The 20,463-nt window shown below is 39.5% G+C and overlaps 1 protein-coding gene across 1 annotated transcript; it reads right to left on the bottom strand.

Moving 5' to 3' along the window:
• Positions 1–699: 699 nt before the first annotated feature.
• gfpt2 (glutamine-fructose-6-phosphate transaminase 2) lies at positions 700–19,768 on the bottom strand. Its single transcript, XM_078260764.1, has 19 exons — positions 19,633–19,768; positions 17,948–18,055; positions 17,052–17,159; positions 16,631–16,756; positions 15,849–15,907; positions 14,315–14,446; positions 12,769–12,830; positions 9,317–9,396; positions 7,049–7,154; positions 6,664–6,827; positions 5,690–5,785; positions 5,357–5,454; positions 4,997–5,117; positions 4,538–4,695; positions 4,172–4,286; positions 3,816–3,943; positions 3,457–3,624; positions 2,993–3,154; positions 700–1,856 (listed from the first exon to the last, which is right to left on the bottom strand). The coding sequence occupies exons 1-19, from the start codon at positions 19,637–19,639 to the stop codon at positions 1,812–1,814; spliced, it is 2,043 nt and encodes a 680-aa protein (XP_078116890.1). The 5' UTR covers positions 19,640–19,768; the 3' UTR covers positions 700–1,811.
• Positions 19,769–20,463: the final 695 nt, after the last annotated feature.

The following is a 20,463-nucleotide window of genomic DNA, read 5'->3' as shown; positions in this document are numbered from 1 at the left end:
TAATTTCATAGCTGGTAAAAGTGGAGATAATTTGAACTATTTGCCTCATTAAGGGCTCATAATTTATACGATTGTAAGAAATACTATAATATGTATCAAATTAACTTTAGCTGTCAGAAAAATGTAGAGTAAAAAGTACTCTCCAAGTAAAGTACAAGTAACTAAAACTGTACTTAAATATATGCACTTATAGTAGTTACATTCCACCGTAGAGGATGCACAATTACTGATTTGCCAAAGTGTCCAGCAAACACGAGTAGTTCCCAAAGGTAAGGAGAGGTCTGAGGACATCGTAAAATATACACTTTTATTCGGTTGTGGATTTTAACTTTTTTTTTGTTAACTGGCTCCATTACTGTCATCTCTGCCTGAAATATCTCTTTTATATATGTCCATAGACTGAACTAGCTTCATTGTATGCATCTCATAATGATGGTATATTACAAGCACAAACTGGGACTAGACTGAATCAATGATCATGCAGGCTTATACCACCTCTTGTCAAATAAATAAATAAATAAATGAATGAATGAATGAATGAATGAATGAATAAATACATAAATAAATAAAAAGAACTATACCTGCAGCTCTTATCCTCCTGTTAAAGTAATATAGCATCAACATCTGATATTTCTTACCACAACAAACACTGGCAGGTAAGGACTCGAGAACTAAGGAATAACAACAGCACACTTTGAATAGAATCCTTTACCTATTTATTGACTGATAGTGCCTGCTTATGTTTTTAAAACATACAGTATAAAATACAATCACAGTTAAAGATATAAATCAAACCCTCTCTTAAGCCCCCATAAAATAAGAATCAGATAAATACAGAATATTATGATTATCATAAACCCATACAAACAGTTGATGAAACAAACGTATTATTGAAAGTCACGGTAGTCACATTGTTGTTTTTTTTGCTGCATAAGTGCTCTTTAAATAATTATTATGTGTGTCTATGGAAATACTCCAACCTATGACAAGAATAAGTATAAAGGAAGTTTCATGCTCTACCATGAACTGCAATCCTGTTAAATAGAATAGACTTACAATATATTTTAAATTAAAATCAAGAATCAAGTAATGTGAAAGTCAGATTGAGGAACTTCCTTCTGGTAGCTTGTGCTAAAAATATTGACGTTATTGGCTAATGTCCCACCAGGCACAGTGACGCCATGAATGTGCAGCGAAATATAAAAAAAAATTGATTTTCATAATTCAGAGAACACTTATGGAATAAAACTGTTTAATTCCTACATTTCCCGTTATGCAAAGAGAGTTAAGACGACCCCAATAGACATAAGAAATTCATTAAACAGAAAGAGAACAAATCACCTCACTTTTGATTGTGTACATACATAAAGCACATCTGGTCCCTATATTGCACAACTGTAAACACTTCAATACACCATGTCAATGCTTTTCTGCTAAGCCTGTAGTATTTGGCTTCTTGAGATAAGAAAAAGGCACTGCATGTTGGTTACTTTGGATGTGTGAATGTTGTTGTCATAGATTGTTCTGCAAGGCCTCAATGGCACTGGCACTTCCTCAGCAGTATATTTGGTGGACTTCACATTTTTCTTTCTCTTTTTTTAAGTTATTTTACCATAAACCTCCTTCTTTCATCTGCCATACACACACACACACACACACACACACACACACACACACACACACACACACACACACACACACACACACACACACACACACACACACACACACACACACACACACACAGAATGTTCAATTGCACTGTACATCTATAAGCCTCCTTTCTGCTTTTCTGTGCTTTTGACCTGTAATTATTCCACGGTCACAGATTTGGCCAAATTTCTGGGAAAATCAACCTGCAAAAAGAGAAAGCAGATTGTTAGAGCAAATAGCCTGGAATTTGGCTGTGTTGTGTCACATAAAGTGCAATCACTGTATGTTAAAACATAAACTTCCTTTTTACGCTTTAACAAACATACATTAACAAGCTAACAAAGGTGGATGGCAAATGGGGCTACAGAGGATGGATCAGCTCTCACGAAGGTAAAACGAAAGAAAAACCACAATGTTCACATTAATGCCTGAGTCACTGACCAGTTCCTGTCTTTATGATAAGAAAAGTCACTGATTACATATGCCATAACTGTGTAAACTAAGTAAAGACATCGTCCAAATTGGTGGGTTAGATGAAAGGTGAAAACGCGAGATTAACAGTTTGTAAAATCAAGCCTTCCAAACGTTTTACACAAAACAAAATCTGAAAGTGCTACCAAAGCTGTCATGACAAAGTAAAACATACTGCCCGCCCACACACACATACATATACTGCTTTAGAAAGTGCAGCTTGGTAAACTGGTCTCCACAACCACTGTACAGTATGTTAATAATTAATGAACTGCAAGCAATAAATAGCTTCCTCGAGTCTTGTGTTGCATGCAAATTACATATCACTGAGATGTTGAAATTATATTTGGGATAATGTGTTGATGTTCATAATTAGTGTTAAATCAAACTAAATGTTAAGGACAGTTATACATGTATCCGATCTACAGACTTGGCATAGCATTAAAACTAATATGCAACGATAATAAAAGAATATATGTGCATTTAAATGTCATATTCCTAATACGTTTTGGGTAAAAACTAAATTATTATTGTTATCATTTTCATAGCATAATATTGAAACGTAACCAATGACAAATGCAGTATTTAGACATGACAGCTATGTGCCACAATATCTCAATACAAGTATTTTTTCCTGATAAGATTACATAGAAAGATAATAGCCGATTATTTCATTGTTTGTATGATCTCCCTCATTTCTGGGGCTCAGATTAGCTGGCAAAAAGTCTGACACAGCTCAACGTTTTAGATAAAAAGCACTTCAATACTTTATTGCGCAAAACAAATGTTAAAACAAAAGACTGTGTTTTCCATATACAGTGAGAATTTATACAGATAGCTTGAGTCAAACATTGTGTTGACTACTTACGTCATATCCTCGCAGGACGGCCAAGTGGAAGGACAAGAGCTGCAGGGGGATGACACTGAGGATGCCCTGCAGACAGTCCACAGTATGCGGCAGCTCGATGGTCTGGTATGCATTCTTGCACATGTCAGTGTCGTCCTGGCAACAAATGATGATGGGCCGACCCTGATGGAGAGAGAGTCACGAGCACGAAGAATCATATTAGTCAGTCAATTCATTTTGTTACACTCAGAATGTAACATTTGTGTGTTTCAGTGCCTGCAGACAGGGGCGTCGGACTGGGGGGGAAAAGGGGACTGAGTACCCAGGGCCCTCATGTGAGGAGGGCCCAAAAAGATGCTAGAATGAATAGCTGTGGATGCGGGGAGGGGCCCATAGAAAATGCCTTTCTACAGGGCCAAGAATTTTGTGCTACGCCCCTGGCTGCAGATGAGTTACAGTAGAATGTGTTTTTTTCCAGGACCTACCGATCTGGCCGTGACTTGTTGCAGAGCATTCTGGCACTTGGTGTAGCAGGCGTCTCTCACGATGATCATGATGACCGGCATGTCTTTGTCTATAAGTGCCAGAGGACCGTGCTTCAGCTCCCCAGCCAGGATGCCCTCGGAGTGCATGTAAGTGATTTCCTTGATTTTCTGCATTAGAGTCAAACAAATAAAACAACCTCAGAACATTATACTGGATAATAACATAACACATACAGCACAATAGATATTACAACTCTGTTATGTCATCAGATGTTTCTACTTTGTCCTCATATTTATTATTATTCTAGGAGAAGTGAATTGCAGTTTTTTGACAGACTACTGTGGCATTCTCAACTCACCAGCGCCCCCTCTAGGCAGGTAGCGTAGTGGAAACCTCGGCCCATGACCAGAAGAGACTTTTGCTGATACAGTTCCTCGGCAATGGCCTTGATCTTCTTATCTTGGGCCAACACCTTCTTTATCAGCTCTAGGAGAGTAGAAGAATGACTGATGTAGACATGGAGGTATTATGGTAACAGGGAGAATATGAGTGCACACTTCTCAAACAAGAGATACAGCATTTTGTTAGCTTGATTTGTCAGTGATGGTCGAACATGGTTAGCGTCCGTCAGTCTGCATTTAAAGATTATGTGTGCTAATGTTAAGACCATGAAAGGCTTTGTGTTTGTGACTGACTGGTGTTTGTTGGACTGACCAGGTAGATCCCTGAGGCTGTTGATGATCTCCAGTCTTCTCTGCTGTAGGGAGAGTCTGTCCTCGCTCATCATCAGGCCAAACATGGCGAGGGCCACAAACTGACTGGTGTAGGCCTGGATCACATACACAAAAAACACTCATATAACCCCAAGCGTAACTGAACAGTGTTGCCTATCTAGCAAATAACACAGAACTGTGTATATCATGCAGCCATTAAATATATGGATTGTATCATCAAGTTGAATGCAAAGTGCTTTTAGTACTGCTGGACATCCTATGTAAAGTATGTGTATATTGCATATTGCTGTTGCCACATTCTGAGAAAGATTGTGTAAACCTATGGGATGTACAGTATAAACTATACCTTGGTGCTAGCCACTCCTATCTCAGGGCCAGCATTGATGTGGACTCCGCAGTCTGTTTCTCTACAAATGGAGCTGCCCACAGTGTTGGTTATACCAACTGTCAGAGCACCTTGGCTCTTGCAGTAGCGTAGTGCCATCAAGGTGTCGGCTGTCTCTCCTGAAGGAGCAGAGGAAATGAAAGGATATGCTTACAATGTAAAATTGCAGCACAGTGAGGCCACTGTTGGAGGTAAAAGACAAAATGACGATGATACAGGTTTCACATAGAATCATGACAGTGTGACGCAAGTTTCTCTTTACAGCCAATTTCATGGTCAGATGTGTCTCAAATAAAAAGATCCTTATCTCAAATTGCTGTTTTTTAGAAATTAAAATCCAACTAAATTAAACCAGTGACCTGAACCAGAAGACCTAGCTCAGACTGGTTTGTCAGAATGTTTTTTGTGTTTTGTTTTAACCTGACTGGCTGATGAAGAAGCAAACGTCGTCTCTAAACACAGGCGTGTTGCGGTCCAGGAAGTCGCTTGCCAGCTCCACCATGACAGACAGCTCTGTCAGCTCCTCGAGGATCTGTCTGGTCTGAACAGTTTGGGGAAGAAAAGCAGCAGTCATCATCATCAACACCATCATCATCATCATCATCATCACCATCATGATCATCATCATCACCATCATCACCATCATCACCATCATCATCATGATCATCATCATCACTCTTCAGACAACAGCATCTTTGTGTTTTGAACATCACTTCTGGTAGTCATAACTGTCTTTCTCATGTCATCATGCTTATCCCAATTTTTGATAGCTCTACTTACAGCCACTGCAGCGTGGAAGCTGGTGCCGCAGCCAATCACGATTAGCCGTCGGCAACGTTTGATTTCTTTCAGGTGGTCCTTCAGCCCACCGAGAAGCACTGAGGAAATAGATTTACATTAGTGGCCTTTTGAAATAAGGGACCGCAGTGATGTGCAAATAAACAAAATTCCCCGTTCAAATAGACAATGAAGGACACAAAAACAGATCCTATGTGCATAGCCTGACTTAGTCCCTGCTTATATTGATTCAAGGGATCAGGGACCTGTTTGTTCAGGTGACCTACATGTCATTAAATCTTGAAGGCAGGGCCAGTTTGTAAAATCACTAATCACCTGTGTTGGTGTCAAAACAAATTCGTCCTCTCATAGTGTTGACTACTGACTCCGGCTGCTCAAAGATCTCCTTCTGCATGAAGGCATCAAAGTTACCTGCAAAGAGAGGAGCATATATGTACATCAGATTATCTGGTCAGTACCCCTCATGGCATATGACCCCAAGAGATAAGACACAAAACAAAGAGTATATTGTGTGAGGGTCTGTGCTGAAAGAGGCTGAAAAACTGACAGCCGTATTATGTTATCAATTTCAGCCAGCAGAGGGAGAGCAGGTACAAGTCTACAAACTAGACTTGATTTGTAGCACTGAATGCATGTTCTCAGTGTATTCAGTAGGTGTGGTGGAAAAAATACTTTTTGGTATTAACATATAAAGTGTATGTGTTTCTGCAGTGCTGTTAACTGACCCTGTCCTTTCCCTTACTTTGTCAGCAAGTAAAGGGGTCCCACGCTTTCTTATAAGTAAGGTAAGATGTTATGTCTTATCTTCAGGCTGGAGACAGGCATTGTGTTGTTTAGACTAGAAAACTAAAACAGATAGATGTGTGACACACACACATCTATCTGTGACCTTGTTTCTTGGGTGTAATTGAAGTTGGAAGGATTGTTTCTTTAAGCAAACTCCATGTTACCACTTTTGTGTCGGGTATGTTTCCTGGTACCAGTAGAATTTATCGGAAGCTGTGTTCTTAGTGTTCTTTAAAACCTCTGATCTCTTACACGTTTTACAATTTCTTTTTAAGCTAAACTACTTGTCTAAAACAAAATAAAAGTGATAACCACCAGTTATCAAAATTGTCTTTTTTTAGGCCTTTAATGACAGGACAGCTGAAGAAATGAAAGGGGAGAGAGAGGGGGAATAACATGCAGCAAAGGGCTGCAGGTCGAAACCTCCACACATGGGCACCCGCTCTACCAACTGAGCTATCCGGGCACCAACAAACAAAATTGTCTTTTGACCATTATCTGACCTTTCATGATCTGTTGCAGCTCCATCTGCAGGGTCTGGATTGCCCTCACTGGATCCTCACCAGCCTGCCGGTTAATCCTGTGGATGGAGAGTTTCCCGCCGGTCACCGCTGCTATATCATTATCCTCCAGGTACAACACCTTGTTGGTGTGCTCAATGATGGCACTGTGGGTAGAGATAAGATGGATGCATGTGATAAATTGATGATGATGTCCGCTGGTCTGGTCGGGTTTATAAAGGACACTAAACTTGTTTCTGTTTTTATTATTTATGCTCATACTTGACAGATATGGTAGAGAGAGATAGGGGAGGGGTCAGTGACATTAATAACATGACAAATAAGAATTCAATGATACGACCATCTACACAGACAATTGAGATCTCACCTGGCGTCAGAGGCAAAGTAATACTCCACAGTCCTGCCATCCCCCACAGAGTTAATGTCGTTGGCGCAGTCAGGACGATTATGGCTGTTCTTCTCCTGGACTCGAGCTATGGGTTATAAGGCACAGGTCAGTGACTTTAAGTCTAGATATACTCATAATTATTGAATTACAGTAAGATCAGAAAACTTTTTTAGGTAATGCATTCAACTGATAACAGCAGTTACCACGAGACAGGATCTTTATAACGGATTATGATCATGAAAAAATGTCCATATTGCTTTAACTGATGTAAACTGATGTAACTGGCTACTACTTGGTGGCAAGCATCAGTGAATGTTAATTGTTATCAGATTTGGTCTCTTTTGCTGAATTTGTCATTGATTATCAGTAGCATGCACTATGATTTTTGGTAGTGACAACAAAATGCCAATAGAAAGACGACATCTACTGTACAGAAAAGACAAATTTGGTCAGGGATGTCAGCAAGGGGGGGGGGGGGGTTGGTGGTTAAGGAGGATCATCTATAGAGTTTACAATAGCACTGGCATGACAATGAGTCAACATGGTCTTATTTTGTAATTAAATGGTCATTATGGTATGTTATATATTGTTTAAACAACTAAGCGATTTTAAAGAAGATGTGTGGTAATAGATATATTAGTTACTATATAAAATGTTATACTGTAACAAGAGAGGGCAAAAAAACATTCAACCATTAAAACGACACACCCTGCTTGGCTCCCTCCTGGCCCCAAACCACCTAACTCTGCCTTGGACTTTGGACTGCTCCATATAAGAACCATATATTTATAAGTATACAGATAAAACAGCAAAGACATAGTCTTACACACAGTAGAGAAAATGAAGCAACAAAAAAAAAAACTGGTAGTTGCTAACAATGAATAATTATAATGATATCAGATGCTTTCAGTGCATCTGTAAGATTACAAGAGACACTATGTCTCTATAGCTGGGAACTCTAGGATTAAGATCCACACTCTCTATCAGGTATCCAGACTTGTAAACACCAGATGAACACTACCCTCTGAAACTACATAAAGAAATCCCCTAGCAATAAATGCACAATGAATAACAGAACCATAACATATCTTGTACTAGAGTTAGCCAAGAGTGTCACTTTGTGGCATTTGTTACAGTACATCAGAGAAAATGGCTTAGAGAATTATTACACTGTAATCCAGGAAGAAAGTGAAGAGAGAAAATGCTTCCTTGATAGGATACAGGTTTAAAGGCAACTGTATAAGGTTAATTCTGCATGCCTTGCTGAATCAGACATTTTACATGAAAAGACAAAAACCAACAATGACTTTATCCTGCTAACAAGTATAGCTGTGTAGCCAAAGCTTGATTTAATTCAAGTCATCTGTTCCATAAAGCTCCATTGTTGCCCCAAAACTATTAAAAAAAACACATCAGTGAATCAAACAGTTCCTTCATTACGATAAATACGGGCAGTGTAGTTTATTTTGAGTCAATCCCACATACACAGTCCTGCTGGCTGAAAATAGTCCCCAACAAATATTTACTCCCGGCTGAGTTTGCTTTAAACTACTGTGCCCAGCTGTTTTAAGAAATTATTTCATCTTTAAAAGAAAAAAAGTATATATACTGTATTCACAACCCAATTTCTAGATTTACAACTTCAGTAGGAATCAATGGGCTCGGGGCTGAGAGCAACTGCCAGGTTTTGAGAGTCCAAAAGTGTTAAGAGATGGACCAATGCACTGTTGGTCTGGGTGTTATGCCTTATCCTTTTGAGATTGGTTCATAAATTGTTTTATAACATGTAAGAAATGTGATATCACATAATGTTAAGAGGGAAAACATTCATGGTTTCTTTCACTTTTAAATTGGGCATAATTTACATATTTTAGCAATATAGTTCTTGAAATAGGCTTGTTTAAAACAATCAGAAATCCGTGCAGTACTTCATAACTTCCTATTAGGGTGGTACGTCGGGATCTAAGTCCATATTTAATTTCTTTGTTTACTTTCATAGTTCTTTGCTATGTCGTGACTGTCAAATCCCTTTATTTGCAAACTTACTTTACCAATAAAACAATGATTGTTGACAGATTGAAACAGATTCTGTCAGGAACAAGATCATTTAGTATGCTAATTAATTATGAATACTCTCTCTCTCTGCTCTGTATGTACTACCTACATGTATGTCTGTGTGTGAGTGTGCAGACATTTAGGGTGCAGTGTAAGCCGATAATGGCAGACAGAGTCAAGAACAGAGCTCACCAGTGTTGTACTGGATGGGGATGTTTTCGGTCGACAGCTCATGCTCGCTTCGCACACCAATGAGCAATGGACTTCCTCTCCTGCCGAGACAAGAATGAGGCAGGCAGGGAGGACGAGGCGGAGAGAGGGAGAGAAAGTATGGGTGAGGTGGGAGAAAAGAGAGGATTAGGCTTTGTAGACACACAACAATGTCAGATACATCCACTCTCATGTGGCGCTTTGTAAAGGTACTGTTGATGTAACCTGACATCCTATCCTGCTGTATTATTCCAAACAAAACTGAAGTTCCTTGGCACTCCTTATGATCTCTCCTCTCTTTCTTTCAATCGTTTTTTCTTCCCTCAAACTCAATCTTTTTAACTCTCAGTTTTTCATTATTTTGTACACAATCCTGAGGTTTGGTTTGTCCCTGTACAGACTCAGACATTCTCCCACTTATTCCAGATCTTTTCGAAACATTCTCATCTTGAACATTAGACAGGTAAACTGATCCTCCATTCTCCGTCTACATCCGTCTAGGATTTGCTCACAGTTCCTGGACCAAGTCACTGCTTTCTCATTGGTTACTGATATCATGTGGGCTTCTCCTATTGGCTGTGAAGCAGGGAAGGCGCAAACACATATATATTTGACAGGTAAAGGAGGAGGGTGTGAGGGTATGGAGGGAATATTTATTCACAATTCAAATTGAAAGTCCAAAGAGAAAACGAAGCAAGATCAAATTAAAAATAGTATTATTTTACTACACCACTAGGAAAAATAATGCCATAACCGGGCTCCCTCCCTTCCTTCCCTTGCCTGGGGCGGGGGCACATCGCTACGCGCTGTAGCGGCTTCTCCAGCAGGCTGAACCGGCTTCCTCCCGCCCGGGGCACATCGCTACATGGATTTATGACGGCTAGACGTAAAAAAGGGGACACGCCAAATCTCTATGAGCTGCAGCCGAGCCGGGAGGTTCTAGAATTGATTGCTTTTTTCACCTGCTATTTCACAACTAAATTCATTTCTGAGACTGTTTTATGCGAGAAATTAACAGTGTACGGTTTGAATATGGGCAGTTTTACAAAAATTGGTGGCCAATTGCACATTTGCTCCGATATGTTGTCGGACTTGGAAGCTCCAGTCTTAGGTGACAGCCAGCTTGCGGTGGCCGGGATCGCTTGCTTACCGGCGGCCAGTAATACTCACAGCAGCCGCTGTCAGCTGGAAGTGGTTTCAGACCCGCCCACCAGCCGTTGGGCCACGCCTCCTCATTTAAATTGACACCTGTCACTTTTAAATGAAAAGCTTAATGTTAAATCGAAATCTAAAAGGTGAATCTTAAAATGTCAATGTCAAATGAAAAAAAAAAAATTCAAAAGATGAAATGTCAAATGGAAAATTATAAAGGGGAAAGGCTAAAATAAATAATTTATTTTTTTCTATTTGAGATTTTAATTTAAGTATTTCCATTTAAGCTTTTACATTTCACATTTAATTATGGCATGATTTTTCCTAGTGGTGTAGTAAAATAATACTATTTTTAATTTGCTTCGTTTTCTCTTTGGACTTTCAATTTTGAATTATGAATAAATATTCCCTCCATAGTGAGGAGGTTAATAATAGATGAAACCTTTACACGCCTATCTTGTGACCACAGTCCAAACAGTATATCAAAAGAAAACCTCTTAATGGCGAGTTACTTAATATGACAACGCCTCTTGAGAAACTGTCCAAAGAGCCTCTTGTTATTTCAGTCCTTCCAGAAAAATGCGGAGTTTTTTTGTGATTGTTGCGGGCAAAAATCCTTGGTTATGCGGCACGTTTTCTTAAAAAATGCAATAGAATATGCAGGATATTTATGCAATTTTATGCGATGAAATTGCGGGAACTTGCAAAAACTGCGGTTTCATCATGGCTTCATCACGGGGTTTGCAGCTTCTCGGTGATGTTCACGTCGCGTAATTACGTCACTTAATAACGTTCCCATGGCAACAGGGGAAAATGGCTGCTCTTGTGTGACGTAAACGTAACATTTTTCAACTTTCTGCTAAGATATATGTGACTTTTTTTGCAACGAAAATGCGGGGATTATGAAATCATGCAAGCCCCGCATATTTTGCGTGGAAATCGGCATTTTATGCGCCATATTTGAAAAAATGCGGGCCCCGCATAAATACGCGGACTTTGGCTGATTATGCATTGAATTACACGATCGCATAATCGCGTTTTTCTGGAGGGACTGCTATTTCTTGTCTTTCTTTTTTCTCTGCTTAGCCCTTCTCTGGTGCTCGGCTACGCTGACGTAAGACCGCTGGTTGTTTTAAAGGGTCTGGGGCTTGAAAAGGGAAGGCTTGCAAACAGAAACATGTGGTCACACAATATTTACCCTGAGGGAGGGAGAGAAGGGAAAAAGGAAGGGAAGCAAAGGGATGAAAGAAAAATTAAGGAGTAAGAGAAAGAATGGAGGAACAATAGATTGAAAGAAAGTTAAAGAAAGAGAAGGTGAGAAGAAGAGGTTTAAGGTCCTGCCAGGAGGTTGATGCTTGACGACAAAGAGCAATTGGATAATTCCAAACCTTCCCTCATCCCTCCGTCCAGGAGACAATGCTGAGTATTCAACATATTAACCACAAAACTGCAAAGCTGAAGCTGTGCAATATACTGATATCAGAATGTTTCCTTCAGAAACTACAAGCACACAATGGACAAAAGGGATGCCAGAGTTTCCTGACTTTAGCAGCAGGTGTGCCAAGAAGCAGCCTTGCCAACACTGGCACTGCCTGGCAACCTGTTTGTTTGTATAAACCATAAGTAACGGCCCATGTGTCTCTTCACTTTGTTGCCCTTTTGCCCTCCTCCTTTTTCTCTCTCTCACCCCCTGCTCCCAGCAATCCCCTTTCCCTGATCCATGATGGCTCACTGAACCAGGAAAGGTATAAAGTCAAATAAAATGATGTAAAGTGATTAACCAGGAGTCTTTGCGGCAGTGGCAATTCCCATCAGAAGCAGGAAACTCTCTAGTCTCTCTGTTAATGAGTCACAGAGAAGCCGGCGGCCTAGAGCCAGCAGCCCAGAGGCCAGAGGCCCAGGAGGTAGAGGGGGAACCTGAATTCAACCTCTGCTTTGCCTGGGTCTTAAGACGCAGAAAGCATTGACACATGCAGGCGGACGTGACTTTACATCCATTCACATATGCAAACTGATAACATTTTAATTGCCCATTATCATAAGCAAAGCAGATTCCAGAGTCAACATGTCACATGTAATGGATGTTAGATTAAGCAACAATTACTGAATCAAATTCTCCTTAAATCATATTTAGTATTGCTTCATAGGTGTAATAACAGGGATGACTCATCTCCAATGAGTCTGGCTCACTGACACTGGACCAAAATGTGAAGTGAAACTCACAGTTTGTGTGTGTGTGTGTGTGTGTGTGTGTGTGTGTGTGTGTGTGTGTGTGCACTAACCTGGTGGACACAGCCTCTCCAGGGTAATGACGACTTTTAAACACCAGAGCGAAGGCCCCCTCCTGAGACAAAAAGAAACAGAGGAAACACTGAGTTTACATTAGCTTGATGAAAGACTGAAATACACCAATGTTAAATTAGACTGACAGGGAAGAGGAGGAGAAACACTCCAAAATATAATGATTTAAATATAAAGGTAAGGTTAGTTCTGTATTCCTGGAAGCATGTAACGTTTAAGAAAAACAAAACCAAAATTTCCTCTGGCCCTGCGGGGTTTGGCAGTTATGGTGGGGTGTGTGGTAAGTAGTGATGTACCGTGAGGGGGCGGGCGGGGGGGGGGGATAAGAAATAAGACCTCTATTGTATAACATCAGCTGTGTTTTGAAAGCACTGACTGCAATGCTGCCTGCGGTGGTTAGAAGCAGAACAGGCTTGGAGTGTGTTTGTGTGTGTGCAGTGTTGAAAGTGGGGGGATAAGAGAGGGAGACGAGGGCTGTACGTTTGTCTAACTATCTGGTTCCCATTACTCCAAATCCAAAATGGCTCCTTTGCCTCCTATGTTCTTCTGAGGAGAGAGAACCCACTCCAATCAAACGTGTGAAGCTGTGAAGCATGAAAGTCACCCAATGGAAAAAGAGAGCCTTGCTCCATCTAACCCCCCAAAAAATTATTTCTATGAGTGATGATGTCACGTGTGATGCTGTGAAAGCGGTTGCTATAGTGACGTTGAGATGTTTTTGTGATGCTGTACAACGTTTTAATGAACAGGAAATTCAAGCACACATTGTAGAATGAGCAAATGAGTATGTGTGTGTGTGTATGTGTGTGTATGAATGGTCAATGAAACATTTTATGACACTAAGCTACATGATGTTATCTTTCACAGTTATCAAGAAGCTGGTCATAAAAATGTCTATCCCTTAACCTAGAGCTGAAGTAAAAAGTTAAGAAGTTAATCAACTTTGGTGTGTCTCACTGGCAGTTGTAGAAGAAGTACCCCGATCCTTTACTTCTGTAAAAACTAAAAAAATTAAAAAGATTCTATTACAGGTAAAAGTCCTGAATTTAAAATGTTACTTAAGTATAAGAACATAAGTATTATCAGTGAAATGTACTTAAGGTACCAAAAGTTAAAGTACACATTATGCAGATGGGTAGATTAGTAATATAGTACTGCATCATATCATAAAAGCGTATCTGTTGTTTATGTAAGTAATTAGTAACTATCGCTATTAAACAAATGTAGAGGAGTAAAAAGTACAACATTTCCGTGAGATGTAGAGTAGTCAAATATAGAGTAGCATAACATGGAAATACTTTGGTAAAATCTGTTCAAATTGTACTTAAGTACAATACATGAGTAAATGTACTTAGTAACATTCAGTCGCTGCTCACTGGTAGAACAAAGAAATAAACGCAAACCCCTGATATCTTGTTATATAACAACAAAACAAAGATTAGCATGCTAACACTAGCTGTGCTGCTGTACAGGGGGCAAGCTGTGTCAGTGTTGGAAGTTATCTGCAGCTGTGTGTGAGCTACTCACCAGCTGCTGAATAACCCTCTCTACCAGGGTGGAGAAGGTGATGTCATTCTCTCGGTTGTCGTAAACATATTTGGTCAATTTCGGGATCACCTCTGTGTCCGTCTCTGACTCAAACTCGTATCCTTTGGTGATCTGAGGATGGTACAGTTTATATTAATATTAACACAAACACACTGAGGATATACTGTTAGTCATTCTGCAATATCAGACTGCAGCAATTATTATTTTTTTTTTTTTTACTTATTCCATGTGAATCTTTTATTTTGGTCGCTTTTTATGAAGTGCTTAAGGTTGGTGTCAAAACAAATATCCAAACTGTAGCTTAGTACCCCGGACAGAATTACTATCAAACATCAAACAAAGGTAAAAGCTTTCAGTTTTAAGGCGGGAATCCATAACTTTCTGCATGTTGTTGATCGAAGGAAACTGGAATTATGTTTAAACTTTTTTGACGAAGCATTCAGAGTCATACTTGTGACGTTGCCTCATGTCACTGTTGTGTGTAAACAACTAGCTACTTAATTACATGGTAAAATCTTTAATACTTTATTTGCTTAAGTGATTATATTACACACTTAAGTTGCATGGACCGATTAAGTCATTTCACACTGAATGTTTTATGTGCAACAATCTAGTCTGAACAGACTTCATTGGTTTTGTCAGCAAAAAGTTGTGCTATTTTAGCAAGACAAGGTTATTTCAGAGTTTAACAATTAGAATTCCTCCCTCCATCAAAAAAATAAATAAATACTTATCAACATCCTTTCTTCATTTTTATCAACGCTTCTTGTTTGTATATTCCAGTCAGGTCTGACTTTTGCCCAAGTACAATGTGGCAACAAGTCACACCTCAGTTTATGTGTGTATGTAATGTATGTACATTCCATACTTATCATTCCAATATGCATCTTGCACACTACTTTGCACTATTACTTATTGCACTTTACATCCCACTCAATGTGTACTTGTCTTGATATTATGTCTTATTTATATATTTGTATTTTTGTATATTATGTTGATATGTGCCTATATGTATATTATTGTCTCTATTGTACAGTATGTGTCTATATTACTATTTGTCTATTTGCTGAATGTATTAAGAGTTAACACCTACCAAAGTCGATTTCCTTGTGTATGTAAGTATACTTGGCCAATAAAACTGATTCTGATGAGTAATACTGAATAATGTTGCCTTAATAGATAGTTCTAGTGCTGACAGCTAGAGTTATTTAAAAACAGAATTAAAAATTCTTGCTTGATGTTGTTGGTCCTTTGCTTGCAGTTGTTGCCTATGTAGTGGACAGACTGTTTTTTAGAACAAACCCAGTTGAATAAATACAACAAATGACACATTATATAGTCTTTATGACTAATTTAAGGGATGTTATGATTCTTACAGAGACTGTGACCGAGCGGCTTGCCACTGAGCAGGATACAGGACACTGAGCCTGGCGGGCGGGTCTGAGATGGCACTGAACAGGGTTGGGACTCGGTTGTTTATACAAGAGAAATTCCAAATGATAATGCGACTTACCAGGTATGCCTTCAGCTCTTTGTAGTTGGTGATGATGCCATTGTGGATGACAACAAACTCTAAAAGAAAGTCAATGAGAGTGAACAGATTAGACAAAGGGGCTAAAGATAAAAAACGAATTAAGTCATGAGAACTCGAATCCTCTCTCATGATACAATGTTAATGCATGTGGACAAAACAGTGGATTTAGCAGCAACCAAAATGACACAAAAACAGTATCACCACATATGAGTTACAAACAAGATGCTAAGTTATCATGATAACCAATAATAGGTTTATATACCCATTACAATATAGTAATAAATCATAATATAATACAAACATAAGTAACTTAGTGTTTCTCCTTTTCTGTAATATGAACTCTCACACTTTGGACTTAAATGAACATACACACCTTGGTCTAAAGCCAAGATACATTATTGACACGCCTATTAACATGGCACACTAATGACAAAGAGATGGGTGTATATTTAGTTAGAACAGAGTCTACAGTGTCTGAGGGCTTGTTAAATTAATGGGTATAGCAACAAAAGCCATAATTTTAATGATATAACTGGATGGCAATGTAAGGATTCATAACATGATAATCACAGAGTCACAAAAAAAAAGGTCAGAGTTGATAATTGTTTTCCTTTTGTCAAAGCCTAAAACCGCCATTAATATTGACATTCCGACGTTATGTTTTGCATAGCTTTATAGTTGAGCATGGGTGTTACAGTATATGCATTTATATACTGTACTGTGTATGTGGGCATGCATTAAAGTACATTGGCAGATATTACCGTTATCCTTGTCAGAGCGATGAGGGTGGCTGTTGACAGCGCTGGGCTCTCCGTGTGTGGCCCAGCGAGTGTGAGCGAGGCCAAAGTGTGTGCTCAGCTCCTCATCCAGGTCCAGTGAGTCTTTCTCTGAACAAGCAAAACACAACACCAATCCCTTTACTGACATGAACAGACTGCATTTTACTGCCATGAATAGAGTGATGGTACTTTTAAAGTCAGAAAAAAATGCACCACACAATGTTCAATAGAGGGGGAGAATTTGGGATTTTTGGAGAAATTCTTCAAAATGAAGTACAAAAAGAATGGACACTTTTCAAACGGGACACACTAAGGACAATATCTCAAAACTGAGAGCAACAAACATACGTTTTACATACAAAAACTGTTGTGAGAAATATGGATCAAATGTGCATGAACCCACTGTAAAGCTCCTCATCCAGAGCCTTGACCTTCCCCTTCTTCTTGATCAAGCAGATGGCGTTGTCGTTGACGTCAGTGGCCGTCTTCCTAGGGCCATCGACAGCGATACCTGCAAACAGACAGGGAGGGGCAATGAAATAGATACTTCTATAGTGAGGTAAGTAAGACACTAAGCTTATATTAGTGATGAGAGGTCAAATTTAACTTCATCATGAAAATGCAGATGGATATGTTATGACTAATGACAAAGGTACAGACTCGGGCAAGTTCAGCAAGGCCTATTTGTTAGGCCTATTAAAGAGGCAAAACAGCATCTGAGGAATTTATTGCGGGGTGTAAGGGCCTCTTAGTTGCGTGGCTTCATCTTGTAAATGTCCAGGTGGCAGGAGGTTCTGAGTTGGAATTCACTGGAGCTTCCTAAGGTGTCTTGGTAGCTATCACATTTTATTCTTACAAGATTCTATTTTATACTTTCTCTATGGTTTGTAATGAAAGGAGGCCCAGGACACTCGCCTCTCTTTGTCAACCAGTTATAGCTGTTATACTGGTTTTGCATAATTCATTCAAGATGATTATGATTGTAATTATTCAAATGAATGGTGCCACGTATACAGTACGAAGCAGTCAAAACGACCAGGGGGTGGTAGTACAAATCCAACAACAATTTGCAGGGATTCAACTCCAAAAAATTTCATTTTCTGCCACATTGTGTTTTCTCAATGCCTTGAATGCTATCAAATGTTGACCAGCTTTTTAAGGACTCAACACACAGGGACTGCCAAGGACAACTATACACTTTTGTGCATGGTGTGTGTGTGTGTGTGTGTGTGTGTGTGTGTGTGTGTGTGTGTGTGTGTGTGTGTGTGTGTGTCAACACTGTGAAGCCAAGTGTCTTACCTGCTGAATCGTACCCTCTGTACTCCAGTCGCTGCAGTCCCTTCACCAGCGTCTCAAATATCTCCTTTCTGGTGCGAGGCACTCGGTAATTCAGATAGGCAAAGATCCCTTTTAGAGAGTGAGAAAGAGAAACAGGACTTAAACCCTCTGAAACCATGTAGGCAGAGTTTACACAACTGCAAAGCGCAAAGTGGCATCTTGGGAGCTCAGTATTGTATTTCATTTAAGCATACATTTACAAAGTAGGGTATAGGAACAAACAGCTGCCAGTAGTTGTTAGATGATATCAATATCCACTTAAATAGATGATTGAGGAAGGACATGGCAGATCAGTGATCAACTCCTAGCTTTCAGCTGTATTATCTTTTATAGTCTATATCACCACCTAACACTAATTTGCTTGGGAAGGACAAAAACTATACAGGCTGTATGACAGAGCAGAAATGGTATATCGTTATTCCAGGTAATTACATGAGCTGAGTCAAGTTGACTTCAATATTCATTCAATATATTTGATAAAATAACTGTGTACAGTATGAGGCTGCTGGGTTGTTTATATGCCTCCTGTCCCGGTGTGTGTGTGTGTGTGTGTGTGTGTGTGTGTGTGTGTGTGTAGGAATGTTTCGGGCAGCTCTGCTCCCGCAAGCACACAGCTGACCATTGACGGACGCACATTGCGCGCAGTGTTGGAGCAGCCAGGTAGGCAGGCTGCTGTTACCTCCCACAGTCTTGGCCTCTTCCTTGCAGTCACGAGGAGAGGGCGAAGTGCTGTTGTATGGCTGTAAATGTCCCTGTTTCGAGAGATTTTTTTTGTACACGTGAGGCTGTCAAAAGACGCGATATGTAGGCTGTAATGGTTTAACTTTAGGTATAGCTGTAGTTGTGGCGGTGGGTGTGACTCGCTTAAGCCTCATGTTGTCCTCGTGTCAAATTTGACCCTTTTTTTTCGAAGTTTTTATATCAGAAATATGTGTTTCTTTCAACCAAATTTCCCCAAAAAATAACACTTAAAAAAAAAATTGCGATCACTACTTTCATAGTCTACCCGGGTCAAAATCTGTGATAATACATAAACATATGTTCCTTTCTTTGATCTTAACTATTAGTCAAAATAAACATTTTTAAAATAGGCATACTTTCATGTAACCTAAATGAGGTGTAGTGACCATAAATTCCAAAGAAGTGTAAAAGGTAATAAGTTGGAATCAAGTTGGCTAAGAAGATGTAAGACAGTCCTGGGGGAGACTTTACAGACTTCGTTAGGCTTTACAAACAAACCAAACCAGGTCAATTTTGGTCGATGGGAAGACAATACAAGGGTTAAATAACTTGTCCTTTAGTTACTCTAACAGTAACTTACTGTACGGCTTGCCTGTCAACATCCGTGAGTGAAAATCCTGACACGTCGCAGTTGGGCGTAAAGCTTTTAAGAAAACAAACAGCTATTTATGTAACCGTTTCGGTTCAGAATTCCTATTTCCATTACCACTAAAACAATAACAACATTGGTATAACTACACGAGACCAATCGTATGATATGATAACTTTGCGAATCCCTCGCTCGACATGTATCATACTGTACTAGCACCGGACACTGCAGGAGCTCGTCAGTGCAATGTTAAGGTTTTGGAATTACTTCCTACAAGTTTCTAAATACATCAACTCGATGAAATAGGTAAACTTACCACACATGACTCAAGCTTGGCCTTCGTTACTGGATACCTTTATGTGAGAAAACGACTTGTAGTTTCCCCGATTGGAGTGATGCTTCTGCCTCTGCCGTGTTCTATCCAGACTGCACACTCCCTCTAGGCTAGTCATTTAAACGGTGTTTCCTGGAGAGGCAGCGGCCCCGCCTCCTCTGACAGCTCCCCTGTCCTGTCACCATCGTTCAGCTGCCTCCTCACAGGTATTCATCACATCACCTGTCACAAGTTGATAAGGCGCCTGTTAACTCATTTACCTGCCAACCTAGCTGTTGGCGTCGGCAGTTTTTTCAAATCTGTCTACTTTCAATGAGGTGATAGTTCACCTTTTTAGTGTCAGTTAGCCAAGTTTGGCATGTGTCCACACTATAGTATAAAATAAGAACTTTACATTGTCGAACATTTGTTTGATAAAGGTTAGGCCCTGACTTATTTTCGTTTTCACCTGAGAAGGATTTAGCAGGTATACTGGCATTCATTAAGATGATTCATTTTTTACTAATGCATGCCTGTAACTGTTGTACTCAGATACTTTTGATTTCACTAAACCTTTTGCTGGCATACTTTTTAGGTCCCTCTGGCGCCCTGTTTCTATATAACCTATTTTTGGAAATAAATATGATATTTCTGAGCAATATTATACAAAAAATTCTACATAGCAAGGAATCTATTAATATTGTTGTACTGTTGCTAAATTAAATGTATTGTTCTTTTCCAAGAATGGGTGAGTAGCTATGCTTTTTTGTTATTAAAGAATGAGGAATCTAAGTGCTAATTAATGAAGTGAGTTCCAGAATAACTGCATCAGGG

The sequence above is a fragment of the Sander vitreus genome, chromosome 10 (genome assembly GCF_031162955.1).
Source record: "Sander vitreus isolate 19-12246 chromosome 10, sanVit1, whole genome shotgun sequence".
Taxonomy (NCBI): Eukaryota; Metazoa; Chordata; class Actinopteri; order Perciformes; family Percidae; genus Sander; species Sander vitreus.
Note: the sequence above shows the minus strand (reverse complement) of the source record. Positions and strands in the feature narration are given on the sequence as shown.

What these genes read in the sequence shown, in the direction of transcription:
- gfpt2 (XM_078260764.1), bottom strand. An exon ending in AAGAGCTGAAGGCATACCTG is followed by an intron (nt 14,447 to 15,848) that starts GTAAGTCGCATT and finishes TACCATCCTCAG; the next exon opens with ATCACCAAAGGATACGAGTT. An exon ending in AGAGGGTTATTCAGCAGCTG is followed by an intron (nt 12,831 to 14,314) that starts GTGAGTAGCTCA and finishes TTTTTGTCTCAG; the next exon opens with GAGGGGGCCTTCGCTCTGGT.